Below are 16833 nucleotides of genomic sequence, written 5' to 3'. Positions count from 1 at the left end.
ATCAAATAACTAAATCTCTAATTCCATCTGTCCATTCTGTACAAAAATGTATTCCTTATTATATCAAAGCATAAGGTATGATCAATGGGGTTTTCTTCACATGTAAGTGATCCCAATTCTGTATTCCCTTATGTACATGTACTGCAACTGGTAATGTGTCACCGCTAGCTTCAAGGCACAATTAAAATTGTTTGCAAGAATAGAAGGGAAAAAATGAAATTGATACCTTGCACTCATTGAAGTGCAAAAGTTCTTAAATTGCAAGAGTATGGGGTTTCTTAAAATCGTCTTGCGATTCAAATTTGACAAGTAAACAAACTTTGAATTTTCTTGATTTGTCTGTCATCTGTTCTAGCTGGAAATATATATTATAAGAGGCTCAAAGTTGAGCAAATTATGCTGACATAAGTGTATTTCATCATTATCTATGCTCCAAGAATTCACTTACACTTTCTGGTCCAAACTTTATTTGATATGCTTACTGTATTCAGCCCCATCCTCCCTCCCCCCCAAAAAAATGATCCACAAGGTCCATTTTTTGCTATTTTCTCCAAAGGTACAAAAGTGGGAGAAAATGGACAACAGGTCTACTTTTTGGTAGCAAGGCATTCAAAAATTTTAGGGGGGTTTAGGACCACCTTTTTTACCAAACACTTGTGCAAGCGCATCTTGCTTTTGAAAACGTTCCACTCTTTGGAAGTTTGACACCCACACAATAAACCCTGTGTACGGGCCTGACTGTATGCAACCTAATTAGCGGTCAGCTTGCAAATGAATTCACACAAAAATCCAACCTGGGATTTGAGTTTTAATTTCTTAGATAGCTTTCCTACATGTGGTTAATTTATTGCATGATTTTAAGCAGCACCCTTATTTCAGTTTTACATTACTTCAGCACGCTAAGCATATACTACTTAAGATGAAATATGGTAACACAATATACATGTATAGTGTCGTAAAATTTGCAGACTATAATTCACCTGACAAAGCAGTCCTGTTTGTCAAACCTACTCTGCTATATTAAACAAAAACATGACATTTTAGTATCATATTGATGTTTCAGGTGTGAAGCACAATTCTTAATATCACATTAATCCCATGTGTGTCTATATTGCACTGAAATTTAAGAAACACTAGGGCACAAAGTGTCAAAATTTTCTTCCGCTGGCTGTCCCTCATCAGAGTGTAAATTGTATTGACTTACTGAGTGTGCAAGTAAGGCGGACCGGTGAGACAAGACAATCATGTTCATTCATTGACTAGTATTTATGCATGGTCATGTGCTGTGTACATTCCATATACGTGTGTATGCATATTATTTATTGACTTCTACTTGATAGTGTTAATCACTGTGCAGTGTCGCAGTTTTATAAATGGATGATAAAAAATTGAAGTTGCCTAGTAAAGCATGACAACAAAATTTGAATGGATTCATTCACTTATTATTCTTTCCTTAATTTATTCATTCGTTGTTCTTTCCTTTCTTTTAGTTAATTCATTTATGCATTATTCATTTATTCATTCAGCATTCACCCTTTCCTACTTTCATTTCTTCCTTCCTTCCGCTCTATTTTTCCTTATTTCTTTCATTTTGGATGATTAAACAACGAAAGAGCACTTTAAAAGGAACATTTTTGTCACATATCATTCATGGATCGGATTTGCATAATGAGATTTGTGTACGAAGAATACCGTAAAACCTCGTCTATAAGCATATAGAATGCTTCTGATGAAAGCTAAATTAATCCAGGTGCCATTATGGAGTTTGAGCAAATAAATGACACATCCGAGCATGTACGAACAAGTATTATTGTAAGACCAATCTTTGGTATTGACATATTTACGCTAGTTTCGTGTGAACTTCGCTTTCATCAACAACACTACATATGCTTGTAGACGGGGTTTTACGGTATTTTCATATGTGGATATTCATACATAGTGGTAGATAACAGTGTAACTTCAACACTTCAACACTTCTGCTGAAGACTCTAGTCGATCTAGGAAAAACATTCCAGATGAGCCAAAAATATTGAAGTTAAACTCTTTTATCAAGAATATTTTTTATTTCATATGAAAAATACAACCAATGTTCACAATCAGTTGCAAAATGAGCATATTCCACAAGATCTGTATAAAAATTTAATACTATAAATACCAGACAATACCTGCCATCTGGCGCATTACTTTCTATTAACAATATCATACATATTCATGTACATACTTGCTTACACATCACAGATTCATTACAAAAGTGACATAACTTCACATCATCTATCATAAACCCATCCCATATCCTCTCAAATTTAAAAGTCAACTATTCAACTGTTTTCTATAGTTTGACACCGTTCCTCTTGAGAAACACACCGTCACACCATCACCGTGGTGATCTACTAATTTCTGATCCAACGTCACTACCGCACTTTATCTCATTTCTCTTACTCTCTTTCATTTCTGTACATCTCCAGCTCCCTGTGTTTCACACATGCATGCTGATAAACCCTAGGGGTGGACAGAAATAGAGGGCTGCTGGGACAAGTAACACCTCTCTAATGATACTACTAGGACTCAAATGAATCTTAACCTTTCATTAATTACATTTATTGCTACACATATTCATCATTATTATTTTCATGAATGATTTCTGAAATTAGCAGCAAAATTGAATTTTATTTTGTGAATGCAAACATGAATATTCATCAGCACGAGATATGATTGCATTATTTTATATCAGGGATGTGAGAGTATGTAATATCAATTTTGGGAAGATACCGGATATACTTCAAACCTGAGTGCATTGACACCTATACATCAAGAATTCAACCAGCGCCATTCATAACACGGCAAGTTTACAGCTTAGTGACACACTCCTTCAGGCTCAGTCTCTTCTTCAATTTTGTATACTTTTGAAACAACTACATCAGCCTGAGGTTCAATTATGTTTTTTTTTTACGACAATCCTAGCTCACTAAATTTGAGTAAGGGCATGTTGAAATATAAATTTCATTTGAAGATGTGATGATTCTACACCTACAAATGAATTATGCTGGGAGTCAAGCGTAACAGAAAAATAACTTCAAATATGTAGGATCTTTGGATATAAAGGGGAACGGACAAAGAGAGCTATATTTACCTGTATTCATCTTCTTTGTATATACGTGCTGTACTTTAATATTTTGAGTATAATCACACAGATTTTATGTGCACAATGCTTGATAAAATGGACATCCAGTGTTATGCTCATTGTGGAGCACTTTTTAGGTAGCAAATTACACTTTCAATTCATAAGACAAATTTCCGCTGTCTATTATTGAGACACCTGAGCATTTTCTCTTGAGTAAGATCCCTAAATATAAAGCTTTATGCTTTGATTAAGTCTTCTACTTTATAATCATCTAAAAGGAGAACCTGTGTACTAGTATACCCTAGACAAATTTGATTACCTATTCATTAGTCACTTTCAATTAGTGTGTTTCTATTGGGACGTATTGACAGAATAAGCAGGTTAAGAAAATTAAATTGGCCCAGAACTAAGTGATGTTTACTGCTACAGGCAAGCTAATACATGCAGTGATAAAAGTGTTCCTGCAATTTACCCTTTCTGACAGTGAGGAAAACCAATGTTAGAAACATTCCAGCCAATATCAAAGGAAACAATCTGACCAGCGATTCTCGAAAATAAAAGTTATAAGCCCTACTATGAAAATTACCATTCTGACATTAGTATTACTCACAATGATTTGAAATAGTGACCAGCCATCCTGCCATAAGGTATGACTTTGACATCTCACCAGTAAAATTACCCACCACTGGTTAGTGCATGTGGGTATTCAGCATGAAAAAAATTAAAAACATGCAAGACATTCTTCTTGGTGGCAATACCAAATAAAATTGACATAAATATTGAAACATCTGTCTGGTTTGTTACCACGCAGGGTGATGAGACTGCAATACTTGCCAATTAACATGGCCGTCGTTCTGTGAGGACGTTTAAATTTTGAGTTGTGACGAACCGTCAATTATTTCATCCAATCTTGGACTATACTACACCAGTTTCGTATCATCAGTGTACTAATCTTCTTCGGACATTTTTCTAGCAGTTTTGGATAATATAACTTGGATTATATATACTTATTTCACGTGTTTTTGGACTATATTTGAACCTCGCGCCACAGCGATGTCGCACACTACAGGCTGTACAGGTAGCAACGACAGTTCTACACGTAGTACCAGTGCACTGTTTGACTCGGTACCACAATCATCGGCACCAACCCAAGTAAGCATGACTACTCTTTATGACATGTTACTGAAGTTAGATAGTAATATGCAGACTAGATTTGACGGACTTGAACGCCAACTTCTCAAGGTTAATGAGGAAATCACATCAATAAAATCTGATGTTTCTGATCTTGACAGCGGATTGAAACATATTGATACTGAGATGCATGAAATCAAGGAAGAAATGATACCACAACTTGAGAAAAAACTTTCACAAAAAATAGAGGAACTTAACCAAAGTAGACTTTCAGCAGAGCTTTATAGCAAGAAGTCAAATCTTCTGTTTTTTAATGTGCCCCAAACCAACAAAGCTGAGGACTCTGAGCTTGTGTTACGCAGCGTATTGAATAACTTCATCCCGAACCAATCTGGTTTTCTGTTAGCAAATGTACATCGTCTTCCGACCAAGAATTCGACCATCGCACAACCAATAATAGCCAAATTCCTCAGAATGAAAGAACGGAATGATAATGGCAGCCCCCCATCTCCCGTCAGATATGCAGCAAGAACGGAAGAGACTGATGCCCATCCGAGACCAACTCAAAGCAGAGGGCAAGCAGGCCAAGATCAAGGTACAGGGAACTAAGGTTCTACTATATGTTGGCAGTGCAGTTTGGAAAGAGAAGTAACTTTTCATCACAAATGAACACGCACTGACTGCGTTTCAGTAACTTTAATGTTCATGTATAATCATCTGATTTCGCTATTTTTAAAAACTGAATCTTAAACTTTTGCTCTCGCCTGAACTTTTCATAGTGCATGTCGGTAAACTGCACAACTTTCAGACTCTTCTACTGTAAACAACACAGGAACTTTTACGATTATTTGCATTTTGCTAATGAACTTTACCATATCGCTGTTATTTGTCTCATTGATATACAATGTTAATTTACTTTAGTTTGTAAGTAAAAATATAGGCCCTTTACTTTGCTATTTTGCTCTCATTGATTTGTATAATGCATTCACATCGTATTTAATTCAAATGTTTTCATGTCATACAGGTGATCCATTGAATCCGTTTCCATTCATTCGGTTGGTTGGTTGGCTGGTTTGCATGATGGTGCATTTTGTTTTGTCTCTTGGTCACGGCTCACTCCCATTTTTCGATCTTCTTGAATAAGAAGGGCCATTCTTCATGCATCGCTTGTTATAGCCTCCTCCGACGCACCTGTTATCTTTGGATCACCTCGATGACTTGATTTTATTTCATTTTCATCTCGTTAGCTTCGTTTATTTATAATATTGATTTGTTTGGTTGCCTATGCCATTTTTGACATCGTAGTGTTTCTGGCTTGCACTCCCGTCAGCAACCCATTGAATTGTGTTCATCTTGCTTTTAATCCAATTCATTTTTGTGAACCAGTTGAATTGCGTTTGTTCGATTTTCTCACACTACGATGTCAAATGCTGGCTAGGCCTACACATTGTTATGTTTGTCAACTTTTGATTTCTGTTTGTTAGTTCTCATATCTCACTCTCTGCTCTCTTTCTAAAAATTTGTTCTGCTTATGCTATTTTATGTTTCTTTCTTTTTTTTTTTTTTTTTTTTTTTTTTTTTTTTTCTATTTTTCATCTTCTTATCATTTTATTTTATTTTCATTTTATTTTGTCTGACTATTTAAGTTTTCTTATCTATATCTTCTCTTCTTATACTATCTCTTCGCTTTCTGGTATTTTCTATCATATATCTTTGTTTGTCCTTTCTATATTTTAGTATTCTATATTGTGATGGTTCTCACAGCTCACAATTGCTCTTCATTTTTCTCTGGCCTAAATTGTTTCCCAATTCCTTTGTGTGTTTTAGTGTAACTTTGTGTTTTATTTTTGTTGTTTTGTATGACGTTGGCTCTTTATGGCAAATTGTAATAAATGTTTGAAGAACATTGTTCATGATTATGTTAAGTTAACTTGTAAATACTGTAATAGTTTCTATCATAAAAAATGTGTATATGGCAATATTGATGATGATCATTGGATGTGTTTTAGTTGTACTGGTACTTTATTTCCATTCAATCATATTCTTGATGATAATGAATTTAAATTTAATCTTTTTATTTTAATAACTCCATTGAATACAATAGATTGCTAAGTTTGAAATTGAATCCGTTCTTGTATGATGATATTGTTGATAATGCTATGCCAAAGAATCTGTTTAAACCCAACTGTGTTAACTCTTGTAACTATTACTTTGATAATTCTCTTGATATTGATGTATCGTTCAGTGACAGTTTTTCAATTTTACATTTAAATTCTCGTAGTTTTAATAAAAACCGTGACAACATAGAAATTTTCCTTTCCAATTTAAAACACAATTTTTCTGTTATTGCAATTTCCGAAACTTGGTTTAAGGAGGATCAGTCTAATTTAGTTGATATTGCAAATTATAATTTAATTAGTGTACCACGGAAAAACAGAAAAAGTGGCGGTGCTGCTCTATATATTCATAATTCGGTTTCTTTTAAATTAAGAAAGGATCTTGATCTAGCTCAACATGACTCTACTGTTAATGTTATTGATCATTCTGAGTCTATTTTTATTGAAATCATGAATTCCAAGTGTAAGAATATTATTATTGGTAATGTTTATCGTGCTCATAGAACTGATGTTGATTTATTTAACTCTGATTTAAGTCATTGTCTTGATGTTATTTGAATGAAAACAAACATTGTTATATTTCGGGTGATTTTAATTTAGACCTTTTACAGCACGAAGCTGATTCCAAAATTCAGAATTTCCTTACAAACTTTTTCGATCATAATATGTTTCCGCTTATAGATCGCCCCACCAGGATCACGTCACATTCCGCTACAATTCTTGATAATATCTTCACTAATGTCTTTGATAAGAAAATTAAGTCTGGTATATGTGTCTCTGATATCACGGATCATTACCCTATTTTTCAATTTACTGATTCTATTTCATTGAAATATAATTTTGTTGGATCCAAACATGCTCGTTCATTTACTCAACGTAATATTCATTATTTTACAAATCACCTGGAATTAACAAATTGGAATCATGTTCTAAATGAGGAATCTGTTAGCCAAGCGTATAAGTTATTTATTGATAAACTGTCTGTTTTATATAATCGTTGTTTTCCCATTAAGGCAAAAGCGTGTGAATCAAAGTTCTAATCGTATTCCTCATAAACCATGGATCACAACTGCTATTTTAACATCTATTAGTCGTAAGGATAAGTTATATCGTAAATTCAAATCTTGTCCAACTGATGCCAATAAGCGTTTACTTGTAAATTATAGAAATACTCTTACCAGTCTAATTCGTAATTCTAAGAAAATGTATTATTGTAATTTACTCAGTGAACAAAAGCACAATCTCAAACAAACCTGGAAGATCCTTAATGATCTTTTAGGAAGGAATCGTAAACAACCATTTCCTGATTGTTTTGATATAAACAACTCTCCAACTACCGATCCTAAAATAATTGCTGATGGGTTTAATGATTTTTTTCACCAACATTGGTCCTAAGTTAGCTAAAAATATTCCATCTGCACACATTCCTTTTGATCACTTTTTGAATAATGTTTCTTCGCCCCAAAATTCACTTTTTCTTACACCAACGGACACAAATGAAGTTATAAAAATCTGTGCTTCTCTTAGATCTAGTGCTAGTCCTGGCCATGATGAAATTAGACCTGATATTGTAAAATCTGTCAAACACCTGATTGCTGCTCCGTTGGTTCACATATTTAATTTGTCTATTTCAAATGGAATTTTTCCAGATGAGCTAAAGCACGCCAAAGTTGTTCCTATTTTTAAAGCTGGAGACTCCAATTTATGTAATAATTATCGCCCAATCTCTATCCTACCTGTGTTTTCAAAAATTTTTGAGCGTATAATTCATAAGAGACTTTATAATTTTCTTACATATCATTCATTACTTCATCAAAGTCAATTTGGTTTCAGAACAAATTTTTCATCCTACATGGCTGTTTTAGAGGCATACAATAAGATCGTTTCTCATCTTGATAAAGGCCACCATACATTGGGTATTTTCCTGGACCTCTCCAAGGCTTTTGATACGATCAATCACGATATTCTCATTGAGAAGCTTCACCATTATGGAGTCCGTGGAAAGGCCTTGGAGTGGTTCAGGAGCTACCTTTCAAACAGAAAACAATATGTTGTGTTCAATAATTGTAAATCTTATCAAAGTACTGTTCAATGCGGTGTTCCTCAAGGTTCGGTATTGGGTCCCCCTTCTTTTATTATTTTTCTTAATGATATTGTGTATTCTTCAAAAGATTTGTCTTTTTTATTTATGCAGATGATACCAATGCTATTTTGTCCAATTCGGACCTCGATGAACTTATTAGTTCTGTTAACAATGAATTAATTAATATTTCTGTTTGGTTCAAAGCTAATAGGTTGTCCCTTAATGTTAAAAAAACAAATTATATCATTTTTAAAAACCGCCATAGTAATCGCACTTATCACAATACACGCATTTTCATTGATGGCATTGAACTTGTTAAAGTAACTCATACAAAATTTTTGGGTGTTATTCTTGATGAATCTCTTACATGGTATGCTCATAATTCTTATGTTACCAATATTGTTTCAAGGTATAGTGGAATTCTGTATCGTCTTAAGCATATTCTTTCGTAATACGTTATTTACCTTGTACAATACACTTGTTCTACCCCATTTATACTACTGTAATATAATTTGGGCAGATCCCAACAATTGTAATTTGAATTCTATTTTTGTTAAACAAAAGAGGATTATCAGGTTATGTACTAATTCAACATGGTTGGCCCACACATCGCCTTTATTTTCTCAGCTAAATACTTTGAATATTTTTGACATTCATAAACTCATCAAAGCTTTATTTATGTATAATTTCAGTATTAACAACATGCCCGTCTAATTTTTCAAATTACGTTAAAAATATGGCCATCCATAGTTATTCCACTCGTTCATCCCTTTGTTTTCGTCCTTCAATATTCAAATATGATTTGGCTAGAAACACTATCAGGAGGCAGGGTCCATTGCTTTGGAATTCTATCCCCGACTTAATCAAATTGGCTTTGTCTCCTAATTCTTTTAAACGCAACTATAAAGATTACTTAATTTCTTCATACTCATAGATATATTGTATTCAGAATTGTATCATAATATTGTAAGTTGTACTTAAGTTAACATAATATACATACTTCTATCCCTCTCCATTTTCCTTAAATGCCATTGCCAACGTCTTTGTCTGTCTGCACTAGTACTGTCAGTCTGCCGTTTTTTCACCCCCGTCTTTGTCTGTTGTTTGTAGGCGTCTTTTCGTTTTTGCACTGAGGGCAATCACGTCTTTCGAGCTTTGCTCTTGTGATTGTCCTACCATCCTTTTCTCTATATTTTGTTACCTATATGATATGATGATGGTGAAATAAACTTGAACTTGAACTTGATATTCATTATATTCAAATTCCTCTATCCTAGCATTGACCAACAGGGCCCTAGTAAGATCCAAAATATTGGAGTGGGCATCACAAATTTGGGCATCCAAAATAAGGTTTTGTGTCCAAATTGATATGTTGTAATGAATACTGCCCACTTGCTACAGCCATGTTGTCTAATACTATTAGTTAATGTTTCGAGGTGGTACAGACTCCAAGACTATATGAAATCTGTATCACTCCTTAAATCTAACCTAATAATGATTTTATCATACCGTACCAATAATCTCACATACAGAGAAAAAAATACATGGGTGTAATTCTTGGCTGAAACATGCCGGTCTACATGATAATCCTACACTATAAAGTAGGCTAATTCTCCAATACTCGCGCATGCGTATGTTCATACGCTGCAATTTTTGGCTGAAAAAACTCATGGGTGTAATTCTTGGCTGGAACATGCCTGTCTACACAATAATCCTACTCTATAAAGTAGGCATAAAGCGTGAGAGCTCAACCAGCACGGTCATCTTCCGAACTCAACTCTGCTGAGTTCACATATTTTTATTTGCTCTCTATATTATTTGGAGTGGCAAATCTCATAGTTGCGATGCAGAGCCGCGCATGCATATGTCCATACTAACATGATAGAGTGCGTCAATACACGCATATACACACTAAGCAGGCATGATACAAGAAATATCATGTCAGTAAATTGGGGCACTTAATCCGATGAAAACACTACAGGAAAACTACTTGATGGTATGATAAATCCACTTCTGTTTGTTTTGAAGGTTAATTTGTCAAAACTAAGACAATTTGTGTTAATTTGGCCAAAAAGTTTGACTTTTGGTGTATCGTAATGTGCTGCATGTACACTCATGGTAAAGTTATAACTGAACTGAAAACATCTGCAATTTCGATTCCACCTATTTATTTTATCTACCTCCCTAACCATGCCATAATACAATAATCCTAGTTTTTAATCCAACACTTCATTAAACGATTCAAGTAATCAATCCCCTCTTTCACACATGGGCATTCTTCAATCACACTTAATAGCTATACAACAGTTCATTCACTGTATCTTTTTAATTTGCTTTATAATCACTTTATATCCTTTTAATCGAATCTTGGTTCAGCTTCGCATTTAACTTTTTAACCAACTAATTTAAAAAGAGAGAGAGACAATCTAATCTATTCTTTTCCACTCTTCTGTGAACTTTTCTTGCCCTGTCTAGTTTTTTCCTAAGGTGATACAGTCTAGTTACCTCTAGATATTGCTCTAACCCTGCATAAGTTCTTTTCACAAAGTGACTGACACACGGAGGGCTACAGCATATAACAAGGTGCCTACGATTAGCTTCTATTCATGTTTTAATCAACTCATTGCTGCGCTGCCGGGCAACCCGCAATGTGTGCGCTCACATAGTTTCAGATTTCCATGATACTGTATGTTCTCTTTTCTTGAATAATCAGATGGTGGTATTGAAGGTATCCCGTAATTTAGGCATTTTGGTTGAGATGGAGTAAGTCTAGGGAATAATTCTCAAGTTACACTAGAAAATTCTTGACATATAATGTCACTTGATGAGATTTGAGGATAGTCGTTTGTTTGAGAAGTATTCGCCACAGGCAATAACTCACATCAAACAACAGGGTTCCTTTATTCCTCAAATTTCTGTGGCATTTAAAAAAAAGAAGACCTGCACACAAATGAGCGTGCACAGAGACCTATATATATTTTCAGGAGTGTATCAGTAACTAGTATATCTATAATGTAGATCAAAAGTAGATTTAAACTTTTTCAAAAACCTAATATTGATAATAATAACCTAATATTTCAGAGGTCACTCAGCGGTGTAATACTACAGGTTGACTGATCCTCTACTACCATTGGCTGTTTCTAGTAGAGAATCATATATTCTGGAAAAGTTCTCTGCCTTGAAAATTCTTGACATATAATGTCACTTGATGAGATTTGAGGATAGTCGTTTGTTTGAGAAGTATTCGCCACAGGCAATAACTCACATCAAACAACAGGGTTCCTTTATTCCTCAAATTTCTGTGGCGTTTAAAAAAAAGAAGACCTGCACACAAATGAGCGTGCACAGAGACCTATATATATTTTCAGGAGTGTATCAGTAACTAGTATATCTATAATGTAGATCAAAAGTAGATTTAAACTTTTTCAAAAACCTAATATTGATAATAATAACCTAATATTTCAGAGGTCACTCAGCGTGTAATACTACAGGTTGACTGATCCTCTACTACCATTGGCTGTTTCTAGTAGAGAATCATATATTCTGGAAAAGTTCTCTGCCTTGCATCCCTAAAAAGGGGCTATTCTTTTGTTAGAGTTTTGTAGTTTCCCTCACTGTAACACAAACCAGACATTGAAAACATTAAATTCCTCTGTAGAGGAAACCATCTTTTGCCAGTGCCAGGAAAAGTGAGGGAAGCCATCAAAATCAAACAAGAGACTAGATCCACCCTAAATTGGGATGGGGGCTGAAAAGTGAGAATCTTCAACCAGCATATGAGTATCTACTAGAAACAATACTATAATTTGGTTCACCTCAAGTTTGGTAGTGACGTCAATGCTTTTTCGCGGATGCGCCGTAAGCGTGCCAACAAACCGCCTCTGTACGCGTGCGTGTACATTCAGCGCGTTTAACTTTCCGCGTGCGATTCGATACTGCGGCGAAGCAAAAAACGCACATACGTCACTGCCAAACTTGAGGTGAACCAAAATATAGTATACTATCCAATGGGAGACATGGGGTTCAAATGGGTACCCTCTGGAATAGGTCTTAAAACCATGGAAATCCAGTTGTCGCTTCATGTTGTATGAGCTTTAATTCATTCAAAACTCCATGGTTGCAGGTAAAAATAGATGTATAGATGTACACACACTACAAAACCATCTGAAAGGAAGGAAAATCTCCAAAACTTGATAACAATGATTCTTCCCTAACAGACAGTATAGGTTTGCATTGCCCTTAAATGATCAGAGAATAAATACTGAGATACTTAAGCTTTAAAAAGTGTCGCCACCATACCCTCACATATACATGTACCCCTGTAATAAATTGCATTAGTCAACTATCTAATGTGCCCATGGGCAGATATATCATTCGCTGAGCACATTAAGAGTTGCCAAACTTGCCAGGAAACATGATGCAGTATAATATCTGTTACATCTTACATTTGATGTAGTTTTCCTCCTAATATTTCTCCTTTAATGTGTCAGTCTGCCCCATATTTACATCAGCACAGACATAAAGAGATCTTGAACATAAACACACTGACTTGTGTCATAAGAAAAATTTCACTAATAATTCACCATCTCTCTCATATTACATGTTTCATATTGATTCTATATAATGATAAACAACATGACATTTTAGAAGTCCTCCCTAGTTTTGTTTCCTTCTAAAGCTTGAGCTTTTTCATTTGCAATTGCTATTGCAAATAGCAAATAATTTATTGATAACATAGAAGTAGTGCATATCTGACAAAAGAGACTCAGCAAGGTATCTTAAAAATGCTGGCAATTCTTAACCTAAACCTTGCAGCTAACTGCTCTGCTTTTCATACACAATTTATGCTGGGTGTCATGCCTGCCATTCCTGCTGCTTGGTGTCAAGCTTGCAGATTAAAGCAAGAGAGAAGGTAGCCCGGCGACAATTAAAATTCTGACCCATCGCCTGAACTCATAAACTATGCTATTGGGAGCATTGAACCAGAGAGATTATGTAAAGTAGAGAGCGTCATTGAACCACCATTCTAAGAGGTATCATATGTGATGAGCGAATGTGACTAAATTTGCATTTAATCAAGGTAATAATTGGATAGTAGTTGGCATATAATTCAATGTCACAATACATTACAACATACTATAGGCTGGGTGCCTTCCATTCAGCAGGGAGGGGGTAGGTAACACATACAACACCTCCAACCAAACTACCCACAGGGCATTAGGACTATTAAATATGGAACACCTTATGTCCATAAAGTAACCCCAGAAATTGAACAAAGCGAAGGAGGTTTGTGGAGAATTTAAATAGCAAGACAAAAACAGAGGTGAATTGGGCTGGGGCAGCAAGGCCAGCCAAGAGGGCCACATCGACTGCAATGGGTCCCTTCACTCACTCTCTGCCTGTATAGTATGTATTTGAGCCTGGATAGTATACTAAAGTGACAGAGCCTGAAAGTAGTGCTACCAGCAACCCTACCCCAAGTCAAAATGCCTCCCGGTCCCCTTCCAACACACCTGCCATGCACAGGCCCTCCCCTTGCCACATCCACCACAGGCAACCCAGCTTCTCTCTGAATAAACTTTGAAATTGCCTTTGTCATCACCTTTAAGTAAAAGGAACACAGGCATAGTGAATAACAATAGCTACATCTCATGCAAATTCTAGACTAAACAGAAATATCACAGCCAAAATGGGTTAAATGTCACAAATCCTCATTTAATGCATTCATTTTGCAGCTTAACAATAAATCGAGATCTAAATCTAGTGACTGCACTTTCCAAGTAAATTTTGTCACTGTGATTTTGTTGACATGTATAAGTTGCCATGGTGACACAACTAACTTCACATAACAACTCACCTTCTCCCACCCACTCTTCCACATGGTGCACCTCCTTGCCAGATGTCTGTGAGAGCTATCAGTTTTCTCTCAGGCAATCCTGCTTTTGAGCAAAGTTCATGACAAATTTTGAAGCTGGCATTCTCATCATAACCAGGATTTCTTGCAAACAAAACAAGATGTTTAGCTATTATCATATGGGTATCATCATTTGATGATATCAGATGGAAGATTATATCATATGATATCAGATTATCATCATCAAAAAGATGAATCCATCCATAACTTTCCAGGTTTTGTTTGCAAGAATTTCACTTATTATAACAAGCTTGAGAATATGTGACTCAAACATGAAAAATGAGGACAAAGTCAGCGAATTTCAAATGTTGGCACTTTCTGCATATTTTGTTACCCATCAATATGGCAGCTCACAGTGTGATCTTAACAGACAGCACATTTTTACATGAATGTTACACCGGGAAACTTGCCTTTCCTTTCATGACTTGTCCTCATTTTGCTTGATTTTGTCACATACACATTTTTTTACTTTTATTAACTCACCTTCTCTTATTGCAGTGCACGGTGCCCCTTCTTCGTGTTCTAGACGAATCTCTTTCAGAGCTACTAGGTTGTCTGTGAGTCGACTTCTGCCTTTGAACACAGTTGCATAGGTGCCTTCCCCGAGTTTGTCTAACTTGGTGTATGTCTCAATTTTGCCAAAACCTATTTCTGACTGCAGTGTGGTATGCGAGGAGAGATGATACAAGATTTGTTATTTCTTCACAGTGATGCATAACAATGACATACAATAACCATGTAACACTGATATAACAATTCCACTAATACACAATTCTTTGTAATAATTTTAAATAATATGGTCTTCATATTATGTTATACTCATTGAATTATTGTGTATTGTACAAGGAGAGTAAAAAGGGGGAAATAAATATTGGCAGTAGATGCAGGGAGCATATTTGATCAGGTCAAAACTGGGGAAAGATCATATTGAAAGTTTCTGTTCCTTCTGAGCCACTTGCTCCACCTTTCCATAATGGCTCAAAACCTACAGTATAGTCAGTTTTCAATTGAGTATAAGTGGCCTAATTGATTTGCTGAACGGGAGAAATCAGCTTGTGACTCACAAATTATTTAGAGGGACTGTTCTAAACCGTAACTTACCAAAGATGCTCTCCGTGATCTTCTTGTCATCTTTTCAAATGGAGGACTAAGACTGTACTTATGTAGGAAGTCATCTGGAAGCTGCATATCTGCTGGTAGTGATAACCTCTTGGAGATATCCTGAAGATGGAACAAAGAATGAAAGAAAAATATATATTATAAACTTGTATTTCAAATCATGTGAAAAAGTTGAGTTCAAGCTTCAAGTTGTACATTTTCTTTAATGCAACCAGTGGCAGCACCATTTTTTTTTTTTTTTTTGGGTGGCATGGGGGGGGGGCAAAGTGAATTTCAGAGGGTAGATTTTACAAATTTTACATAAAATTGCTGCAAAAAGTGGAAATTTACATTAATTTGGGTTTTTCCCTCAAAAGGGGGGCGCAATCTGGGGGAGAAAATAGTGTCGCCACTGAATGCAACATAACAATAACCACATAAGATATTTCTGTCTTCCCTTTACAGCATTTTGGGTATGTTTCCTAATCTGTCAGTAAATTAGACTTGTATACATATTTTATGTACATATTTCATGTAATTTTTAACAATCTTACAAATGTTGTATAGGAAATATATGCAATACAGTTAAGACCAAAGAGCACATATTGATTTTGAAGGCAGTTTTTCAGTCCACAAATACAAAGTTCCAATCCACTTCATACATGTACATGTAGGTCACATTTACACAGCAAATATTTTTACAAGCAATGCATGTGGTTTTTTAAAAATTTATGATGGTGAATACTACTGTGATTGTCAATTCTTGAAAAACTTACAATTTTGCAAAGGAAAATAAATACATGTAGTGAAAATAGTACATCAATCTTTTTTATGTTGATTTCTTTTATATTTAATATCTCTATTATCTGGCTGAATAATCTTCCACAGAAAGATATACAGTTTCATCCCTCTATTATGCCCTTTATCATGTATTAAATCATTGAAGGCCAATCCTTTGTCCCTTGTTTTTGGAGGACACTAATAGAAAAAGACATACAGTCAGTAAGTTGTACAGATCAAGAATTCCCACTCTAGCATGATGATTTTTTTTTACAAAAGGTGCAAACTTAAACCTGAAAGTGGAAAGGATACAACCTGGAGAAGTAGTATTGAGGAATAAAGCCAATTTCAGTTGCATTATAAAAGACATTAAGTAAATTGTATGAATACTCCTTGTACTATATTTGTATCAGTTATCATACTTTTATATGCTATCATCATACATGTACGGTTAGGCAAGCCTTGAACATTCATCAGACAAGAAGTTTGTATGACATGAACAGCAAACTCATGTGTCAATTTTAATGCCACTGTGAGACATCAACATATTCAGTTAATTCTGTACACAGAGAAGTTGAGATGAAGATTT

General features: G+C 35.1%; 1 protein-coding gene across 3 annotated transcripts in view; it reads right to left on the bottom strand.

The window, feature by feature from the left end:
* Positions 1-16833, bottom strand: part of LOC140149040 (cyclin-dependent kinase 17-like) — a 146840-nt gene that overhangs the window by 48794 nt on the left and 81213 nt on the right. For all 3 annotated transcript variants that reach the window (XM_072171187.1, XM_072171189.1, XM_072171188.1), the window contains exons 4-5: positions 15468-15587; positions 14850-15021 (exon numbers count right to left, since the gene is read on the bottom strand). In XM_072171187.1, the coding sequence (XP_072027288.1) occupies positions 14850-15021; positions 15468-15587 (292 nt within the window). The remainder of the gene's footprint in view (positions 1-14849; positions 15022-15467; positions 15588-16833) is intronic.

The sequence above is a fragment of the Amphiura filiformis genome, chromosome 3 (assembly GCF_039555335.1).
Source record: "Amphiura filiformis chromosome 3, Afil_fr2py, whole genome shotgun sequence".
NCBI lineage: Eukaryota > Metazoa > Echinodermata > Ophiuroidea > Amphilepidida > Amphiuridae > Amphiura > Amphiura filiformis.
Note: the sequence above shows the minus strand (reverse complement) of the source record. Positions and strands in the feature narration are given on the sequence as shown.